Source organism: Bos mutus, chromosome 23, assembly GCF_027580195.1.
Source record: "Bos mutus isolate GX-2022 chromosome 23, NWIPB_WYAK_1.1, whole genome shotgun sequence".
Lineage (NCBI taxonomy): Eukaryota > Metazoa > Chordata > Mammalia > Artiodactyla > Bovidae > Bos > Bos mutus.
In genome coordinates this window covers 36,618,257-36,640,672 of record NC_091639.1, presented here as the reverse complement: position 1 = coordinate 36,640,672, position 22,416 = coordinate 36,618,257, and the positions used below count along the sequence as shown (strand labels likewise).

The window sequence follows — 22,416 nt, the reverse complement described above, 5'->3', positions numbered from 1 at the left end:
GCCCGCAATGCAAGGCACCTGGGTTCAATCCCTGGATTGGGAAGATCCCCTGGAGAAAGGAGCAGCAACCCACTCTAGTATTCTTGCCTGGGAAATCCCACGGACAGAGGAGCCTGGCAGGATACAGTCCGTGGGGTCGCAAAGAGTTGGATGCGACTTGTGGCATATAGGATCAGAGTTCCCCGACTAGGGATCAAACCTGCACCCCTGCAATGGAAAGCAGAGTCTTAACCACTGGCCCACCAGGGAAGCCCCCCTGCCTGCTTCTTTGTAGCATCGGACACCACGGACAACTTGCTTCTGGGAGCCATCTCCCTTCTTGGCTTTCAGGCTGGTCTTTCCTGCTGGTTCTCCTCTCTTCTCAGCTCCCTCCCCTCCGTTCTTGAAAGCTTCCCCTGAGTTTCTTACCCTCCAGGCTCTTGTACTTCGGCCCGTTTCCTTGAGAGAGCTCGTCCCCTTCTCGTGCTTCCTTGAAGCATTTATAAACATATGATTCTTAAACCTGGAGCTCATTTTAGTTCAACAAATACTTTTTGAAAATGTTCTGTGTGCTGTGTTGTGGAGTCACACATGACGTCTGAGAGTTCGCGGTCTAGAACCCTCTCTTTTAAACCGTAGGCCCACACGTCCAGCAGTGTTTTCTGTTTGCACCAGCTTGAGGACATGTGCTGAATTCAGGCATTAGCTGTAACAAACGATGCACCTCTAAGCTTTTTCTAAAGGGCCTAGAACACAGGCTTTGCTGGACAACCTGTCAACGAATGGTGCTGCCTGCTCTGCTTCTGGCCAGGAGAACACATTAGAGGTGTCTGGGTGACCCACGGGTCACGCGTCCCGTGACCAAGAAGTGCAGGGCGGCTCTGCAGAGTTGCTGGAGGGCCTGGAGTTCTAAGATGCGGGGTTTGGTATGTGTTGTTTAGTTACTAAGTCATGTCTGACTCTTTTGTGACCCAAAGGACTATGCAGCTCACCAGGCTCCACTGTCCATGGGATTTTCCAGGCAAGAATACTGGAGTGGGTTGCCATTTCCTTCTCCGTTTGGACTGTAAGCACTTTTTTTTTTCCTTGCCTTTGCAGCAGTGAAATAGCGATAGAGTCCCAGACTGCTGGGAATTAATGTAAGATGTGAGGACTGTATGCAAAGTGCTGGCATGTACAGCCCCTGTTCTAACGTTGCTGGTGACCCAGCTGTACTGGGATAATGAGGCTTAACACGTGGGAGACAAGGGTACCAGGCTGAACGCAACTCAACCAACGTGAAGCTGCTCACACCCCATGCCCTTCTCTCAGAAACCGGACTGGGCGGATGAGAGAGGCAGAGCAGCAAGTTTTCTGGAGGCTGGCCCGGCAAAGCCTTGGAGGACCAGCTGCTCTCCACGGCGGCCTTACCTCTGCTTCAGAATCTGTTTGTTGTCTTCGATGGTAACGCTGTCAGCATGGTCCCTCTTGAAAATCTCAAAAGCCTCTTGGCGTCCTAACGACATTTCCTCTCTCATCCCTGTTTGGAGACACAGGGAAATGGCCTCAGTGACGGCATGGGGGTCCCATTAATTCCGTTGTCTCTTTAGTCAGACCTCAGAGCCAAGCCTGGCTCTGGAGGCCCACAGCAGAGAGGCTCTTGACCAGACAGGTGGCCCCAGGCCCTTCCAGCTGGCCACTGCCACCCAAGGAGGAGGCCCTTCCAGGGACACCCGCTGTGACCTGTGGGGCCTGAGCCTGGGCCTCCTCGTGACTCTTGCAGGGCGGAGTCTGGAATGTCTGGTCAAAGGAAATGAAAACCAGAGCCCCAAGCCTTGGATGGCCAGGGACATCTGCCAAAGCACTTTTGGCCATCATTCGGGGCCACGTTTCTCCCCATTCTCCTGTTATGCCCCATTTGGGTTTTCTGTTAAATTTCACCCTGAATTTTCAGGCATCCAGTTAAAAGAAGTCAGGTTCTCAATCACAAGACCCACGAGTGGATGGCGGTGGAGGTTCCTAGTTCACAACTAACTTCAATCTCCTGGATCCCTGGAGCCACTACCGGCCAAGCAGTGTGGCTGGGCCCTGCTCGATGGGGCCAGACTCTGAAAACAGAGTCAGAACAGCCAGGGCCCTAGGGGTGAGCAGATGGCATTCCTGCCCTGAGGCCTCCTCCTCGTAGCCTCTCAGGGTGAGGCTCCAGGCAGGTGTGGGACCCCATGGTGAGAGCTGCTTGCACAGCTGGATTTTGGATGAATCTATGGAGTCGTTTCCATGCCTCTGCCCGTGGTTCCCTCTGGTGTATTGTCATCCACTTAACTCTATCTTTGAAGCCCTGGCTGAGTGCCGCCACCTCCGTGGAGCTTTCCGTGAGCCCCAGACTAAACAAATCCTCCCTCCACTGTGTGTCTAGCAACGCGTCTGTGACCTGCACAGCCCAGCAGACGCTGCCACTTCACATGACAGGCCTTTCTTGTGCAACGCACGTCTCTCAGGAGGTAGAGATAATATGTTTTGTGAGTCCCCAGTGTCTTGTTCGATGTCTGGCATTTAGAAGGTACACAACATATGTCTGTTAAATGAATCAGGTCAGGCATGAACCAGGAGTGATGCAGAACCTTGCTCTCATTGCCATGGGAACTGGGTCCAGGGTGAGAGGGGCTCGCCTGGGGTATGAGAGAGGTGCATTCATATGGACCACGTGCCACATCTCCTTTTGCCTGGAAAAAACGCATGATATTCCATCACCCAGCCCCGGGGTGAGGCACTGGACCAGCCCATCTGATACCAATTTAATGATTACTGTTGATAAAAATAGCACCACGGAGAATGTCTGAATGGTGAGGCACAAGACACCCCACCCTTTTCCAATCAGGAGCAAATGGGCTCATCTCAGTCCTGTTGCACACTCCTGAGTCAGGTGGGCCTGGGAATGGGTCTGAGCCGTGCTCAGAAAGATGAGCCCTGATGCGTGAGGGACATTAGCTGGAGGGTGCTTTGGCCCAGCAGAGCCCGCCAAGAGCCAAAGGACTCTTTCCACACTTTCCCCCCGACCCTAGTCCATGCCCAACTCTGACAGTGTATGCCCTTTTACTGCGTTACTTTTATGATTTATCATGTGTAGGATTTGTTTTAACCACAGAGGGTAGAGGACTGAATCTCTCTGGACTACTCATTGGAAAAGACTCTGATGCTGGGAAAGACTGAGGACAGGAGGAGAAAGGGGACGGCAGAGGATGAGATGGTTGGATGGCATCGCTGATTCAATGACATGAGTTTGAGCAAACTCGGGGAGATGGTGGAGGGCAGGGAAGCCTGGTGTGCTGCAGTCCATGGGGTCACGAAGAGTCTGACATGACTGAGCGACTGAACAACAACCGGGTTTGGGGAGAGGGAAACTCCACCAAGATCACACTTAGAACCCATCTGCTTGTGGGACCCCTAGATTGCCTCCTACCCAGGAGGTGATGAGAGGGCCTCCACCAGCCAAAGGCAGAGGATATGGGGTCAGGGTGGAGGTTGTCCAAAAAGCTGTAGAGGAGAAGGGCTTGTGGCCTTTTCTCTCCCAGGCTCTGCGCTCTTTTGGAGCCAAGAGCCCAAGGTGACAGCTGGGTGGAAAGACCACGGTGAGGCTTCTCAGAGCTCGCGGCACTGATATGGTCGTAGGTCCCGGAAGAACTTATAATCAGTGGAAAACCCCACTGGGCCTTTCCTGAGGGGGGGGGTCCTGGCAGGAGGGAGCAGAAGGGACAGGGGACACACAGAGGTGATAAGCCCAGAGGGTAGTTTGGGAGCATTTTGCAGAGAATTTGGAAGGTAGTGTTAAGAAAATCTGGGGCTGGTGCCATGACATATTGTACACAGATCATCAATTTTCAGACACTAGAAATTTAGTAAAGTCCGCATTATGGGATAGTTCCGCTGGAAGTATTTGACACTTTCGGTGGTTTAAAAGGCACCTGGGGTCCTGCAGTACCGTGCTAATTGTCAGGAATGCAGGGGACTGATTTTCCTCCAGCTACAGTGGAGGAAGATTCTGGGACTGGAGTTCTCTCATGGTGATGACCTCGGGTGAATGGGCACGAGAGTGAGGGCTGACGGCTCCGGGAGGTCAAGGTGAGGTGGCGAGGATGCCCATGGACCGAAGGCCAAGAGGCAAGGCCAGGCCTGAAGCCTCTAGGGGCTTCACGGCTTCACCTGGAGGGTGAGGCTGGGTCTACAGAGAGGGGTGTGTGGAAGAGACCCCACAGGCAGCCACAGTGCGTGATCCTGGATCCATTTCACTCCTCCTCTCATCCACCTCTGCCGGCTTAGAGCCTTTTGGACTGTGCTAAAAGACCAGCTCTCACTCCAGTTTGGGGTCAGCCACAAAGTTAAAAATAAAATAAAAAAGCACCTTTTTTATTTACAGAAGAGAGAGCCTCACCTTCCTTCCCTCTCAGGGTTTAGAAAACAGCTCTTTCTGGTCTGGCGACCCCTACCCTCTCAGCCCTGAAAAGAGCAGGAGCTTCTCACCTCACTAATGATTTATTTATTCTCTCAACAAGTATTAATTCATCTTAGGTGCTGTGCTAGGCATGTGACAGAGAGATAAGCTGGAACAAGAAGATTAGAGTGATGGATCCTTGCCCTTAAAGAGTTAAAAGTTCAGTAAGGGAGAAAGGTGAACAAATAATTATAAAAGAAATCGCTGCTTGCTGTAAGGCAGGCTTAGGTCCGGGAAACAAGGAGGGAGGGAGGCCAGGTCTGTCGGGGGGGGGGGAGGCTCCTGAAGATGGAGCAGCACTTGTCAGGTGGAGAAGTGGAAGAGATCCCGGGGAAGCAAGGGGCCGGAGAATTGTAGATTAAAAGGGCAACTGGAACCTCCATCCTGTTCTCTATAGTAGCTCCATCAATTTACATTCCTATCAACAGTGTAAGAGGGTTCCCTTTTCTCTACACTCTGTCCAGCATTTATTATTTGTAGGTTTCGTGATGATGGTCATTCTGATTGGTGTGAGGTGACACCTCATTGTAGTTTTGATTTGCACTTCTCTAATAATTAGTGATGTTGAGCATCTTTTCACCTACTTCTAGGCCATCTGTATGTCTTACAGATTGTGATACAGAGTGAAGGAAGTCAGAAAGAGAAAAATAAATATTGTATATTAATGCATATATGTGGAACCTAGAAAAATGGTACAGATGAACCTATTTGCAAAGCAGAAATAGGGACACAGACACAGAGAACAAATGTATGGACACCAAGAGGGGGAAGCGGAGTGGGATGAATTGGGAGATTAGGATTTGATAGGTCTCCCACATTGCAGGCAGATGCTTTAACCTCTGAGCCACCAGGGAAGCCCATAAATACACTACTGTGTACAAAATGGGGCTTCCCCGGTGGCTCAGTGGTAAAGAATTCCCCTGCAATGCAGGAGACGAAGGAGACTCAGGTTTGATCCCTGGGTCAGGAAGATCCCTTGGAGAAGGGCATGGCAACCCACTCCAGTATTCTTGCCTGGAGAATCCCATGGACAGAGGAGCCGGTGGGCTACAGTCCATCGGGTCGTAAAGAGTAGGACATGACTGAAGCAACTGAGCGAGCGAGCGATTTATAAAATAGATAACTAGTGAGAACCCACTGTATAGTACAGAGAACTCTACTCAATTTTCTGTGGTGACATAAATGGGAAGGAAATCCAAAACAGTGGGACATATGGATACACACAACTGATTCATCTGCTGTACAGCAGAAACTAACACAACACTGTAAAGCAACTATTCTCCAATACATTTTTTTTAAAAGGGCAACTGGATTAATATCTGTGGTAGTGCCACCGGGTAGGAATTAATGTTTTTGCATATCTGATGCTAATCATGGTGCCAAGTGCTTTCTTAAAGATTATCCCAGTTAAACTTCTGTGTGATCCCTGGTCATAATTTCATTTTACAGAGGAGGAAACTGAGGCTCACTCAAAGAAATGGTTATAAAGGGAGTAAAAAATCGCCCAGCTTATAGAGGAAGGTAGATCTACTCTTAGGTCAGTTTTTCCAGGGAAAAGTATGCTTGTTGGGAAGGCAGGTGCTGGGCTCTAAGTGACCTGGAAGCAATAGATTTACCCACGAGCTTGTAGATTATACTCTTATTAGTGCCCATCTTATCTAAAATTCTGAATTCTTTTTTACAGTATCATCAAAGAAACAGAACCATGAGTTCTGTTTACTCTTTGCATAGTTTGCTTCATATGTTGATATGTTCTATTGGTATTTCTAGAATTGTGAGCTCCAGGAGGGAGGGGATTTTTGTCAGTTTGGTTTGCTGCAATATTATTAGTACCTGGATAGTACCTGGCACATCAGTGGGACTCAATCAAATATCTTGTTTTTTCTTTTTTTTAAGATTTTTTTTGATGTGGATCATTTTAAAAGTCTTTATTGAATTTGTCACAATTTTTTGCTTCTGCTTTATTTTTTTGGCTGAGAGGCATGCGGAATATTAGCTCCTCAACCAGGGATGGAACCTGTACCTTCTTCACTGGAAGGCGAAGTCTTAACTGCAAGACTGCCAGGGAAGTCCCCAAATACCTTTTGAAAGAATGAATGTTTTAGATGCTTTACATTGTTCCTCTTGGAACAGCACGCTGTGATGCGATGCGGGAGGAGAAGCAAGCACCCACTGCTGTCGCTGTCTCCACCATCAGGCTAGGGGAGTGGGTCCATCCACTGAATGGTATGATTTTACATTGGCAGGTGGATTGTTTCCCACTGAGCCATCTGGGAAGCCCGCATGGTGTGATTCTAGAAATTCAACACCATCTTCTCCCTACTATATCTTACCCTTAGAGATGAATTCCATCTCCAAGAAGCTTTTGTTAAAAATGCAAATACTCCTGAAGGTATCTATTTTAGGGTCAGCCAAGAAAAACTCCATCGTTTGTTGACAAGTAGCTAACAGGTCCTACAAAGATGAGACATAAGATGGTGTCTCGGGCTGGTGCCAGAATCGCTGCGGGGTGGGAGGGAGATCTGAGCTTAGAAGGGATGATGCCCTGTGCCTTCTTCCCAACTTTGTTTAGTCTGCCAGACTCAGAGGCCTATCAGTTTTGGCCTCAGGGGCTCTGACGTGTCATGCCGTCTAGAACTCTCAGTTTTGTTGCCTCTTAGTGGATTTCAACCAGAGGTCCCAGTGCTGCGTCCCAGAAAACATAAATGACTTAGGGAAGCCTGCTGGCTTGCTGAATCACAGAACCACTTAAAACCTAAAGGAGAGCAAACAAAACATCACGGGGTAGTATAAAATTTCAAACAAAACAAAGCAAGAAACAAAATCCCCCCCAAACCCAAAAGGACAGGAGTTTCTCAATCTCAGTCCCCAAAATAGGACATTGCAATTCTGGGTTGTGAGTTGGATGGAAAATATTTCCAAGTCCTGAAGGTGCAACCTCTTCTGAATTTTGATACTTATTAAAGAGCACTGAGGTAGAGATGGCAGTCAACGAGGTGTCCTCAAAATTAGCCTTGGAGCTGGGTTTCTGAAAAGTTTGTAGGTACTGGTCTCCTACACAGTTCTGAATGCTTCTTTTCCTTTTCCTTGCCAGCCTGAAATTTTGTTCCTTATTTTTCTACAGAATGCAAATCAGTATTTTTGGAAGCCCTCCCTGCCCCCAACCCAGGGTCCCATGGAAACCAAATGGAAAGAAAAAACATCGGAAATGGAGAGTTTATGCTGCTGCTGTTGGGCCTGCTGTCTGATTTCCTTTAGTCTGGGGCCTGTGGGCCAGAGCTCATTTTCCTGGCTGCCCCCAAACAACCTACTACTGCTTCAGCTATTGCTTAAAAATTGACAGGAGAAAAATGATGGAGCGTTGTGTTCTTCATGCTGAAAAATGATTTGCTAGTTTGAGCCAGAAATATATTTGCCTTGGGAAAGACATGTATTCATGTGGTGCCTCACTTTCTTCTGACTGAAGAAGGAAGGGGAGAAAAGAAGATCAACAGGGAATCAGGAAAAGTGGGGTGGATTCCAAGGGGAGGGGGTTCAAGCCCACCGCTGGGGACTAGTTACACGGAAGACTCAGAGCCCGGAGGGGACAGGCAGGGAGGAAGCTGGATGAGCGGCGGGATAACCACACCCTCTGTGGCTGGGCGCAGAAGTGTTCTAAGCTGAAGGTAAGGGAATGGCTTTGACGCAGTGCTGTGATGAACACCTACAGTACGGAGACCATGGAAGTGCACATGGGGATGAGAAGCGATAGGCAGGGAAAGAGTGGTTTCTTTGGTACCTAAGTTCCACATGCACTGAAATTTCTCAGTAAGTGCTGACTTAGGTGAAATAAACAAAAACGTGCGTGCATGCGTGCTGTGTGCTCAGTCGTGTCTGACTCTTGCGACCCCATGGACTGTAACCCTGCCAGGCTCCTCTGTCCATGGAATTTTCCAGGCAAGAATACTGGAGTGGATTGCCATTTCCTCCTCCAGGGGATCTTCCTGACCCAGGGATTGAACCAGAGTCTCCTGAGACTCTTGCATTGGCAGGCGGATTCTTTACCACTGCCAACACCTGGAAAGCCCATACAAAAATATCCTTACACAAATAATCAGAAGAGAATCCCACCCTCTAGTGTGTGGAGAAGTTAGCATGAATAGACCGATGGGCGGGAAAGGAATGAAGAATTGAGATGAAAGGAGGGGCTAATCTATCAAGGTGGCGTGAAACATAAAGGTAAGGAAGACCTTTGGGATAGGAGGACCCAGGGAAAAGTCCACGGTCCAGCATTCTTGGGGATGGTACTTGGATGCCCTGAGGGCCAGAGGAAGTGCTGGCTTCAGCCAGAAACTCGGGTGAAGGACACATCAGTAACTTTAAGCATGGACAGCAAAGGGTCCTTTTATGCTAGACTAAATGAACTCATGAGATCAGGAGGTGCTTAAGAATGGACCGCCTCCCGGAAAACCTAGAAAGGACATCTGAGATAGTGTTTTCACTGTCTTGCCCCCGCTGTGGGGAGATGCTGTCATCTAGGAAGGGGGAGGGTTTCTGCAGTTACATGAAGGACAGAGATGACACGAACATAGCCCCTGTGTTCCCACTTTCCTTTCTCACACCCATGGAAGACGGTGCTAACCAATCACAATATCCTTTGCTGGAGAAACTAACTGTAGCTCTAGAGTTTTCAGTAGGGCTCTTCAGGCCTAGAAGTCAACTCCCTGAGGCACAGCAGCTCTTCCTAGTCAGTTATCCCTGGCAGAACAGCTCTTGCTGTAATAGGGCCCTCACGTTACTAGCCGATTAAATGATGTCTGCTGTTGCTTTCATCATTCCTGTGCTTTTAGGGAAAAAGAGTCACCTTCTTCCATCACCTTAGGGATTGACATGAAGGTAATCCTTGCCAGGGAGCAGCATCGAGCCCTGAATCCCTGAGAGCGGCGGTCTGGGAGGGGACGCTCCCCACCGCCAGGGTGATAGAGGTCACCACAGGAAGCCGTGCTATGGCTCTGTTTACTTTGAGGGCCAGGAGCAGCTCATCTACAATTTGAGGGGTTGCTGGGCGGGTAGAGCAGGGGTATGGAATCAAGAGGAGGAGGGGAAGACAAAACCACTTAGCCACGACCCAAGTGGCTGCAGATGTGAAGCCTGAAGAGTAGATCTTTTGGAGGGGGACCAAGGATGCTTGCTTAACCTACTTCCCCCCTTCTGATGGACAATTTCTGGAGTGGGTGGATGCCCCCCAAAGCTTTGGGGTCAAAAAACCTTAACATTCAAACCAGACGATACCACCTGGGCTAAAGTCCTCAGATGAGGACTTGCCCTGGAGTTTCCTAAATTGCCACATGAAAGACGTTAAAGAACTTTAATTAGTAGATTCCTAGGGGTGGCTTGGAGCGGGCTTGGCAGGGAGTGGAGTGGAGGGAAGATTCGAAGTGGAAAGAAAGCCACTGAAACCTTAGGAGACCCACCCAATGGTGGCACCGCATCTAAATAAATCAAATGGGCTCCTGACTTCTTGTGCCAGAAGTCACACATCCCACCAACAACCCTACTGGGGCCAGGCAGCATAGGCCATGTGAGCTGGACAGGACAGAGGGGCAGCATGTGATGCGGGCTGTTTCCTTTTTGTCTTGGTAACTGGGGCTGGTCCACCCTCCTGGTGCAGCTGTTTCCTGGATGTAGGCCTCAGCAGGTGAGAGAAGGCCCCGTGTGCCAGCCCAGTGGATGGTCTTGGAGCCCCTGAAGGAAGGGCAGCTGTTTGAGCTGCCCATTTCCAGCAGTAACATAAAACCTTCAGACAGTGGTCCTGAAGATCATCTGCAGAAAACTGTCATTTTCCTAACCCAGGATCTCTGTGGTTTTTTTATTTTGTGAGTGTTTTTATTCAGGACAAAGTGCCCATGTGGGCTGCTTAGAGAGACCTGTGGGCAGACGTGGGCCTGGAGTTTGGAGAGCAGCCTGGGTCATGTTGGCATTTCTGCGTTTTGGAGTTCACTCAGGAATCTGGAGGCCAGTGATGTTTCCATGAAATAAGACAGCATCCTGTGGCTTCTGCTGCCAGGCTGACCTGGACCTATGGGGTCTTTTCCATCCATTTCAGTCCATAGAAGTGACAGCTGCCAAAGGGCCTCAGTGTCTCATTCCACGCCCAATATTTGGACCAACCCTAGGAGGAACGACGTGGGCTCTAGACCTTTGGGGGTTAAAGGGCAGTTGATTGAGAGACCCACTGAACAGAAAGGTAGCATTTCTCTTCAGTTTAGAGACAGGCTCCAAATTCTGTGAAACCTGAAAAATACTGAATTGCGAGTCTGACGTGTTTTGATCACTTCTAAAGGCCATGGTTAGCAGGGTTCTGTTGCCTGAATCCCACCTCGATGAGTTTGGTTCTCATGTCAGCCTGTGCTCTGGGGTCAGTGGTGGTTAAAGCAGAGTCCACATGTCCTGATGTCTGAAAACAAGGCACATTGTCTATGTATGCCTAAATTAGGAACGAACTCCACTCTAGTCTCAAATTTCTTTGATACATTTTGAAAAGATAATTAAAGAATCACATTTTAGCCTAGTAGCAAAATGCTCTTTCCCTGCAATGCATGTGGGTTTAGATAAAATTCTGTTTCCCTGGCTTGGAAACAAATATAAGGCAAAATGGAGTTTAGATGCTCATTCCTTCACGGAAAAAAGAGAGAAACTTATTGTGTGTGTGTGTGTGTGTGTCTTCTATGTTACAGGCATAGTTCACAAATATTAACTCAACTAATCTTCACCATAACTCTATTGGTGGTGGTGGGGAGCTAGTGCTGGCTGAGAACTCTGTACTACATGGATTATATATGTCGTCTCATTTAATGCTTTCAACTAGGGAGTGTGGGGCCCACTTTACAGGTAAAATAATTGAGGTGAAGGAGATTCAAAGGGACTCCAACACAACAGTTAGTAAAACGACAAAGCCATAACTCGATCCCAGGTTTGTCTGATTCCAAACACTTTCCTGTGCATATAGCATTGCGAGATGGAAATCATTTGCCAAGTAGAATTAATCTCACAAATACCAGCTAACCACCGTGGTCAGACTGATGGAGTCAGGGGTGGCAACAAGAAAAAGGCAGATTTGGGAGGGTTGGAATGTGGACTGAAAACCATGAAAAGCATGATGGCAGCTCAGAAAAGCTGGAGATCTCTGTGAAGGGGGAACAGAGGGCACCAGGCAGCTGGGAGGAGTTGCCTCACCTGGGGCCTGCGGGGTGGGGTAGAGATCAGAGGTGGAGGGCAGGTTGGCTGACCTGCAGTGAAGCCTTGTCCTTCTGCCATGAGGGCTGTGTGAGTTAGCCTGCTATGGCAGGACCAGCTAAGTAGGTATCTTTCCCTCATCTACACGGAGCTTGTGCGCAGGGGGTCTCCACCGTGAAAGGATTTGTGCCCTGAAGATGGTTCTGTTGGACTGAAGCCAGGGAGGATGCTCCAGGAAAGAGAAGGGGCAGGGTCCCGGTTCTCAGTGTGGACTTCTCAGAGATTAAGCTCCCGCCCCAAACCAGCAGCGGTTGGGAAAGGAGGTGACAAGGCTCCAGGAGGCCGTCATCTCCCCTTTGGCCTCTCCACATCCTAACTGGCGCGTCTCTGGAAAGCATCTCATTGCTTACACGGAACATCTGTTTGTTCACTTAGGCAGCGAGTCAGTGGGTGAAGCGGACCATCTGTTAACAAGTACCGAGTGTCTACTCTATTGACAGCTCGCTCTCCCCTGGCTAGTGACGGATAAATGGAGGAGCCGTTGCCCTTGGCCTCAGGAGGCAAAGCACTGTGGGGCACGGGGAGGTCAGACCTTATGCGACGAAGCACGAGAGCGCTGAGACAGAGGGCCGACGGCGGCGTGGTGCAGGTGGTGTGGGTGTTCGCAGGGGACCAGGGGGCCGTGGTCAGACTGCAGAGGGGCTCCTGGAGGAGTGTTCCTTCTGGGGAAGGTTTTAGAGGAATGAAGAGGAGGAGAGGGAAGAAAGGAGCTTGGCCTGGCACAGAGTCTGATGGGGAGGACCTGGGGGCGTGGGTTTCCTCTGGCTATGTGGGGACCTGGGGCCCAAATGACCTCTGGGGTGGATACCACACTCCCCACTGCTTGCTCAGGGAAGCCCCAGGCAGAGGCCACTGGGGCTTTCCACAGCCTCCTCAGGCAACTCTCCCCCCTGCAAATGACTGAGGAAGAGCATTATGCTTTAGCATGTACCCTTGGTGATCCTCCCAACCAGGGGCTGGGAAAAGGCCATAGGATATGGAGTGAGAGGCCGTGGATCTGAGTGTTGGCTTCTCTTCAGCTGCGGGACCTGGGGTCTCTGCCATTTACACCGCTCCAGGTCTCAGCGTTCTCCTCTATCAAGTGAAGCTAACAGGACTCCTATCTCTTAATGTTACTGTGAAGGTTAATGAGAGGAGGCAGCACTTGGTGCATAGCTCCCTTTCAAGGCTACTGAATACCTGGGATTCCCTGGTACTCCAGTGGCTAAGTAAGACTCCGTGTTCTCAATGCAGGGGGGCCTGGGGTTTGAACCCTGGTCAGGGAACTAGAGTCTACATATTGCAACGAAGATGAAAGATACTGCCTGCCCCAACTAAGACAGGGCACAACCAAATAAATAAAAGTAAATATTAAAAAACCCTACTGAATACCTTTTGTAATGATGTATTTTCACAGTGATTTCACCTGCCCATCACCCCCACCCCTCAGGCCACTAGCTCCAAAAGGCAAGTGAATTTGCCTTCTGTGTTTGTGGCCCCAGCTCCAAGCTCAGGGCCGGGAACACAGTAGGTGCTCCAAGCAAGGTCTGTCGACTGAATGAGTGAGCAAGGATGAGATGATATCTCTGGTTAACTTGTTTTTCTTAAAAGCATTATTTGTTAAACTGTATATGTATCTCCAATGCAGTTTTCTGTGTATGTATTTTACAATAAAAATAAAGAAAGCTGAATACAGCAGCTCTGAATCGTTTACGTCTCTGACGGAGTGAATGAATAAGTATGGAATACCCTATAAAAAGTGGAAGTGTAAAAAATGAGTTATTATTATCATAAGTAATAATGAGTCATCTAAGAACCTCCTCGCAGAGAGCTGTTCAGAGCGCGGGAACTACTTTAACACACTAGCAGAATTTTTAAGGTGGCTGCAAATTATAGTTTAGCAACATAGGGAGAGGGAGTGGTTTAAACGGTCAGGCTGGCTTCTTCTTCCAGCCTCTACATGCTGCAGTGTAGCAGGACTCAGCTCTGGGTGCTCCTATCTTTCAACTTGTAATTTCATTCAGTCTCACAGTTTTAGTATGCATTACACACCAAGGGCTCCCAAAGTTCTATCTTTAGCTCTGTCGTCTCCACCGAGGGCCAGACTGGGACGTGTAACAGACCGCTTGAAATCTATCTGAATCTCTAATTGGCATCTCAGACCTGACATGCCCCAAGCAGAACCCCAAGTTTCATACTCCTTCCCAAACTCCACCCCAAGCTGTTTCCCTAATTATTTCCGTATCAGTCAATGGCACCACTTGCTCTAACAAACAAAAAAAAACCTAGGACTCTCCCACGATTCCTCAGTTTCCATCTAGCTCTGTCGGCGCATTCGGTCAGCAATCCTTTACGACTATGCTTTCCATCTCTCTGCTTCTCCTGGTCTCTTTTTTCCCCCACCCTAAGGCACCTCCTCTGCTCACCTGGACTGTTTCCTAATGGCTTTGGGAAGCTTCCATTTTGCTCTCCTGTGATCTTTCTGCTCCCCACAACAACCTGAGTGATTTCCTAAGAACACAATCACGTCACTTCTCTGCTTTAAATTTTCTGGTGGCTTCTTATGGTCCCCAAGGAAGTGAAAGTTGCTCAGTCATGTCCGACTCTTTGTGACCCCATAGACTAGCCATGGAATTCTCCAGGCCAGAACACTGGAGTGGGTAGCCCTTCCCTTCTCCAGGGGATCTTCCCAACCCAGAGATCAAACCCAGATCTCCTGAATTGCGGGTGCCTTTACCAACTGAGCTATCAGGGAAGCCCTACAAACCCCAAACTCCTCAGCCTGGCAGGCCTCCCATTGTCTAGTCTCTGCCTATGTGTCTTCCCCACCAATCTCCCACTCACATCCCCTTTGCTCGTGTCTCTCCTTGGCTCACTGATCTTTCAGTTCCTCAAATATGTCAACAGTATTCTTGCCTCTGTGTGTGTACACGTGCTGTTTGTCCCTTTTGTCTGGAATGTTCTTTCCCTGAATCATTATGACCATCAACTCCCTGTTCGGTTCTTAGCTCACTCGTCGCCTCCTTTGGTCCTCAACCCACCCCTATCGTTTCCTACCCTGTTATTCTCATTTTATAACCTTCCTACCACTTGTCACCATCTGAAACTACATGCATGCATTATGTAGAGTGAAAACTCCGCCTAGGTATAGATCTGTTTTAACTACTCCTTCTCTGGTGTTGGGAAGGAAGGAAAAAAAAAAAAAGAAGAAAGGAAGGAAGAAGAGAAGGGAAGAAGATGGGAAGGAAGGAAGGAATCAAGGGAGACCGGAGGGCAGGAAGGAGGCACTGGAGGAAGGAAGAGCGGAGTACAAGTTCTATTGGAGGAGGTCCCCTAACAGGCCCCAGATTTGTGCCCTCATCCTGCCTTCCACATCAAGCCCAACTGCCCCTTATGGAGACTCCTGGGTTTGCGGTCCCTCCTCTCTGCACCCACAATCAGAATTTTAAAATGACTCTTCTCTCCCAGGGACTTGCCCGGGCAGACTTGCACAGGCCTTTGTTAGCCCACCTCCTGGGCACCCCCTCACCTCACCCTGCTGCTCTCCCTCTCTCCCTGAGTCTTCACTTGGGTGGTGTTTGTTTTGTTTTTATTTTCTGAATATTGAACCCAGAACGAATTTCTTTCTAAAGGGAACTAACCTGCATTCCACATGAAGTGGCGGGCAGGCCTTTGAGAACAGCTCCCATCCCTTCCCCTGGCAAGAAGTTCCTTTTCTTTTCACTTATTTATTCATTTTGGCTGCACTGGGTCTTCGCCGCTGCGTGCGGGCTTTCTCTGGTTGTGGTGAGCCAGGGCTACTCTTTAGTTGTGGCTTGCGGGCTCAGTACTTGCGGTGCACGGGCTTAGTTGCCCTCAAGCAGTGGGATCTTCCTGGTCCAGGGATCAAACCCATGTCTCCTGCACTGGCAGGTGGATTCTAAACCACTGGATCACCAGCGTAGTCCAAGACCTTTCATTTTTAAGACTGAGAAATGAGATTCTTTGAGGCTGTGCTTAGTTGCTCAGTTGTGTCCGACTCTTTGGGACCCCATGAACTGTAGACCAACAGGCTCCTCTGTCCATGGGGACTCTTCAGGCAAGAATACAGGCGTGGGTTGCCATGCCCTCCTCCAGGGGATCTTCTCAACCCAGGGATCGAACCCAGGTCTTCCACATTGCAGGTGGATTCCTTACCGTCTGAGCCACCAGGGAAGCCCCATCTTTAGGGCTGCTGCTGCTGCTGCTGCTATGTCGCTTCAGTCGTGTCCAACTCTGTGCGACCCCATAGATGGCAGCCCACCAGGCTCCCCCGTCCCTGGGATTCTCCAGGCAAGAACACTGGAGTGGGTTGCCATTTCCTTCTCCAATGCATGAAAGTGAAAAGTGAAAGTGAAGTCGCTCAGTCGTGTCTGACTCCTAGCGACCCCATGGACTGCAGCCCACCAGTCTCCTCTGTCCATGGGATTTTCCAGGCAAGAGTGCTGGAGCGGGGTGCCATTGCCTTCTTTAGGGCTACCCAGCATCATTTCAGGATGCTGTAGGGCTATCCAAGTTAACATCTGTGCCTGGCATTCATACATCCTCAGCAAGGAGAAGGAAATTTACCATTATTAACTATCTGTATTATGCCATTCAGGGAAGTTTCTGAAGAATTTTTCTTTCATAGATGCATTATCCTATAGGGATTCAGAGAGGAATACAGCTGATGCAGAAGGCAAGTCCTAAAGATTTAAAGCCCATATCTTTGCCTAATGAGGTAAGACTATGTAAAAGGTATTATTTGATTTTCCTTATTATCAAGATATAACTCACCCATTGCTCCAAATTTAGGAAATAAAAAAAATGGTACAAATAAGCAGGAAAAAAAAATCACTTGCCATTCCTCCACCTCTGTTTTTCTTATACTTTGTTTAACTACATGGTTAAAATGATAATGTATATACAATTTTGTAGCCTGTTTATTTCACTTAAAATTATCTCACCATCCTTTTTTCTAAGTCATTAAATTCTTCATGAATATTATTACCTTTTACAGCTGTCTAATATTTCTTCATTATAGCCCATTCCCTAATGTTGGACTTAGATATTATTTTATATATATGCTCTGTAAATGCTGCAGCGAGCATCTTGGTGTATAAATTTTACTCCACATTGAATTATTATGTAATTAACATAATTGCATTTACTGAGTGCCCACTATACCCCAGTTACTGAGAGCTGGTGAACACTCCCACTTCCTTGGAGAGCGTTCATCCTCCTGAGGGTGAAGGGCCAGGAGGATCAAACTAATCCACACTGCTAATCAGCTCTGTGAAGAGAGGTGAGGCAGAGTAAGGGGGCAGAGGGCGACGAGTGGCGGGGTGAGCCGATTTTCCTTAGGGGGACTGGAGGAGCGTCTCTGAGAACACGGTATTTGCACAAAGACATTCTGGATTATTTCCGCAGGCTAGATTCCTAGAGGGAGCTTCTGAATTAAAGTTCATGCTTTCTAGGGAGCCGGTTTAAAGTTCTCAGCAGTGCCTGGAAAAAAAACCCAGCTGTAGAAAGACACCCTGCTAGGGCATGATCTTAATGAGCAAGTGACTTAATTCCTCTGCTCCTTAGTTTTCTTGTGGGAGGTGGAAATAATTGCACCTGTTTATGTACAGTGTGTGTGTGTGTGTGTGTGTGTGTGTGTGTGTGACAGAGGCAGCAGGGCTGCCAAGTGGCCACAGGGAAGGGACGTTAAAGGTCTGCATCCCAGGAGAATGAGCTCAGGGAGCAAACGTGAGTCTGTGGAAAGTGAAAGATCAGGTTGCTGAGTGTGTGCGGGGCACTCTAGCTGATGAAAACATAACTGAAAGAGGTTCCGGAAGGTATGGCACGAACACGGACTGTGTCTGGCACGAATCCGGTGATCTGAAGGAGAGGAACTCAACCTCTCGAGAAGAGCTGACCGACAGTCAGAGGCTGAGAAGCGAAGGTCTTAAATGACTGGTCACGCAGTGTTGCCCCGTGGCTCGTGACCTTCAAGAAGACACTACAAAGAAAGCCTTTTTTCCTTTGTGAGTCTGCAAATAGGTGGTGTCCTTGGTTTTCTCAATCATAAAATAGGAAGAGCAATGTCTCCTGGCTCTTAGGCTTGTTTGGGGGATTAAGTGGGCTTGAAATTCGGAAAGAACATGATGCCCTGACTTGTTCACAGAAGGTTTTTGATAAATGCTTGTTTCTCTCCCTCGACTTGTATAAGCATGTGGGAAAGGTTCTGGGGCAGTGAGAGAAGGGGCAGTGGTCTAAAGCACTTAGAGTGGGGAGGGCTTAAACCACAGCGCCGAGAACTGGATTGTTTATTTGCCGATGCACCAGCATTTGGGTTGTATCTTTTTGAGATCTGAGATCTGTAGTAATAATAGAGATGCAGACATAGAGAACAGGCATGAGGAACGGAGGTTGGGGGAGAGGAGTGGATGAATTGGGAGATTAGGATTGACATATATTTACTGCTGCTGCTGCTGCTAAGTTGCTTCAGTCGTGTCCGACTCTGTGCGACCCCATAGACGGCAGCCCACCAGGCTCCCCGGTCCCTGGGATTCTCCAGGCAAGAACACTGGAGTGGGTTGCCATTTCCTTCTCCAATGCATGAAAGTGAAAAGTGAAAGTGAAGTCTCTCAGTCGTGTCCGACTCATAGCGACCCCATGGACTGCAGCCTATCAGGCTCCTCCGTCCATGGGATTTTCCAGGCAAGAGTACTGGAGTGGGGTGCCATTGCCTTCTCCGATATATTTACTACTATGTGTATAATAGATAGCTAGCAGGAACCTGCAGTTTAACACAGGGAGCTCAGCCTGGAGCTCTGTGATGACCTAGAGGGGTGGGATGGGGGGTGGTGCGAGTGAGGTCAAAGAGGGAGGGGATATATGTATACTTATAACTGATTCCTGTTGTTGTACAGCAGAAACTAACACAACAGTGTAAAGCAATGATACCACAATTTAAAAATGAAACATTTTGTCGCATCTAAGACAACATCTGCTAATGTTGATAGAGTTTTTCAAAGGAAGGAGTTTCAAAGGCCTTGGCTGATGGCTGATAAGTAAAGTTATCAAAGGCCTCTGTTGTAGCCTCAGACATCAATGCTCTCCTTATCTAAAATGATCCACCTAATTTGGAAAGCAACTCAAATTGTATATTTCCTTTGGGTCTTTCCAGTAGTGTTTCCCCTTCGGCTCCAAGTCCCTCCACTGCCACAGGTCCTGCTGTAATCTCTCTCTCCTCCATCATACCTTTCTGATCCAACTGGAGGCTCTTTGTAAGGTGGGGACCAGGTGGACCCTGCTTGGGTCTTGTGCATTTGTCTGGGTTGAGAAAAAGACATGACCTGCCCGCCAATACCATCCTCGCCTCTCCCAAATTCCAGGGATGTCCTGGCTCCGGAGGCACCCAAGGGAGGCCACGGATCGGCTCCAGCTCCTGCTGGCCTCGTGGTTCCCATTTGCATTTCTCTTCCGCTCCCTTTGCCTCATCTCTACACGTGGCAGCAGCACGTGAACAGCCTTTCTCGGCACTTGCAGTAGTAGCTCTTCTCTGACTTCTTCCCTCACTTTCTTTTTTTTTTTTTATCCTGTCTTTTCTTTAAGCCAGAAGTAGAACCAGATTGCGGGAAACAACGCCAAGGGCACGGGGCCCTGACTGCTGCCATCTGCTGCAAAGGCAGGAAGAGGCGGGGGAGGGAAAGGGCGCTAAAAGTCAAGTAGCCTGATGAAGAAGAATCGCAATTTGATTTGCCTAAAAGCGTCTTGGGTTGGCGTTCATCTGCAGTGGAAAATGTTCCCTGGCAGATGCTCTTGGACCTGGTTAACTGTTTGCAGTCCAGTGGCTGGGGAGAAAGACTGTCCCCTCTGCCCAGGCCCAGGAAGCCGCCTTTCACTCCACTGGGTCCACTAATGAGCGCGTGGTTGCCTTGGGCAGTAATTTGCTCTTTGGAGACAAAAAAAAAAAAAAAAAAAAAAGCGAAGAGTGGGCGGGCTGAAAGCCCCCCTGGCTGGGCTTCCTCTTGTTACAAACAGCCAGTCTTTGAACTTGTAATTATGAGTCATGGGGCTCCCAGTCTGGTGCAAAAGTGACTCATTTTAAGCAAATTATCAGTGCTTTCCCTGTTACCAAATGCTGGGATCAGTCATTCTGTATATTAAAAAAAAAGGAACCATTTTATTAAAAGAGCAGGATGTGTGGAAGGAGAGCGAGCTGCACGGTGCTTTCCAGATGCATGGACCCAAGTCAAGCTCAGGCCCAGTGCAAGCCAAGCAACAAAATAAACAGTAAAAATGGCACAGAAAGCCAACGATCGGGAAAATTCGTTTCAGAACAGATGCAAAAGCACCTCTTTCAGCCAGCAGCATACAATCCCTGTAGCTGTGATTCCTGGACATTCTCCCCTGCCCCCTGCCAGCTCACTTGGACCTACTGGAATTGAGGTCAAGGAAGGAATATCTTTCTTTGGGTCGATTTAACCCACAATGTTGTTGAAGAGTCCAGGAGGAGAGATACCTCTGAGTTGCCCAAACCTGGTGACTTAGACAGATGGACTTACAGACACAGCAATCACAGTGAATAAATGTGATCTAGAGATGAGTCTGTGGTGGAAGGAGAATTTCAGGGCCTTCTGTTCCAGAGCCTTCTCCCGAGGACACCTGCTATGTTAATGGTCTTTAGCTGAGGAAACATTTGAAATGATCATTTCAAATGATCAGTTTTGTCAGTTGCAAGAGTAGTAACTGCTCTGAAAAGACAATTTTTCTTCTCTGATGCCTTGGGCATGACGAACACTTCCCAGGACCACAATAAGGGGAAATGGGACCAGACAGTGGATTCGTATGTGTGTGTTTTGAAAAAATGGCTTGAAATTTCTCATTAATCCCTTTAAATAGCCTCTTATATACCCATACCACTGTAGGAAGATTCCATAAGCTACATGGGAAACTTGGCTCTGAGTTAAGTTGTCTAACTTACAAATTTTACATCCTTTCTAGATTATTTTCAATTTAAAACAGCCTTTCTTGTTTTTTGAAAACATCATTTCTCATCCCTTCCACAGAAACCATATACCAAAAAACTCTATATTTGTATGTTCCCAACTCCCCAGGCTAAAAATCCACTAATCAATTCTCAATATTTTTGGAATATCCATCTTTTATGCATTCTGCTAATTACAGTAACTGATAAAGAGTCAGCAGAAGCCATAAAAAGTAAAGGCAGAACATAACTGTCAACAATCTGCTCCTAATTGGGAATTCCAGAACATATTTTCAATTATCATACCTCTTGGTCTCTCTGCAGTATTTAAATATTCCTTAATTATTAAAATTTTTCTCTCTAGCATTTCCACATAGTTCTCTCATTAATCTCCTTCTGTGTCTCTGACTGATCACTGCAAATCTCTGCTACTGGCAGCTATGCTGCTTGCCCATCTAAGCGGCACAGCTGATACCACGGAGGTCAGTGGGGTGGAGGTGTTGGATTCTGTGAATGCTTCTGATGGAATCTGATGACATACACTGCGTGAGTATATACTAGAACTCTTGAGTTGCAAATAATGGAAAGCCAAAATTTAAGACGACCTTAAAAAAGGGATTGTATTAGTTCAGGTAACTGAAAAATGCAAAAGCAATGCTAGTTTCTGGCATTCTTTGATACAAAGACTCAAAAACCAAAAGAAAGAAAAGATTGATCTGAGGAAGTTGCTCAAAACACAGCATAGATATCTAAAGAGATGCAAAATGTGAGAGACTGAAATGTGGAAGCTAGAACAATAAGACCTAACAGATGTTTAGTAGGAGTTTCCAAAGAAGAAAATAGAATTGAGGAGAGTCAATATTAAAAGAGATAATGGCTTTGCATTTTCCAGAAATAAAAATTATGTGAATCCTGGTATTCAGGAAGCACAATAAATTCTGGACAGGAAAAATAAAACCAAAACTCATTCCCTAATAATATTGATACTGAGAACACCAAAGACAAAAATCTTAAAAGTAGTCAGGGGTTTTAAAAGGCACATTACTTACTAAAGAAGGACAACTAGATTTACAGCAAACTTTCCGATTGCAACAATAGGAAAAAAGACAGTAAGATAGTAGCTCTAAGGTATTGAAAGAAAATATGTACCAACCTAGAATTCTATTCTCAGCTAAACTGACGTTTAAATCTGGGGAACAGAATGCTTACTTCCCTCTCCATCCTTAGAAAGTTTACTTAGAATGCTTACTTCCCTCTCTATCCTTAGAAAGCCCAGTAATCTTTACCCCAGCTACACAAAAATTTTCACCAGTATCCAAATACATTATATCTTCTCATGACTTTGGGCTTTTGTGATGCTGCCTTCTTGGCCTGGAATGCCTTTTTCCACATGGCAGGCTCCAATTTATTCTTGTATTTTACTTCATGAAGAAAACGTTGAATGTAAAAGAAAGAAGGAAGATGCAAGAAGAATTAGTAAAGGCAAGTAAAGTTAAACAAATAAAGGAACTAGGAAGATAAATCTAAATAAGTAGTGCCTGTATATAATGATACTAATACTATTATTAATTTGGAATAAAAGAAGAATAAATATAAACCTGGTAATATGTTGAACACCTACAATATTTAAGATAGAGAGTGCTTAGAATTAAAATGTTCTAAGTTCTTTTGTTTAGGAAGGGGTAGAACTATTAACTAGCATTTTATTTCATAAAGTAAAAATTGTTTGTTAAATTTGAGA

General features: G+C 47.4%; 1 protein-coding gene across 3 annotated transcripts in view; it reads right to left on the bottom strand.

The window, feature by feature from the left end:
* KIF6 (kinesin family member 6) overlaps positions 1 to 22,416 on the bottom strand; it is a 428,472-nt gene that overhangs the window by 88,937 nt on the left and 317,119 nt on the right. For all 3 annotated transcript variants that reach the window (XM_070360917.1, XM_070360918.1, XM_070360916.1), the window contains exon 14: positions 1,390 to 1,498. In XM_070360917.1, the coding sequence (XP_070217018.1) occupies positions 1,390 to 1,498 (109 nt within the window). The remainder of the gene's footprint in view (positions 1 to 1,389; positions 1,499 to 22,416) is intronic.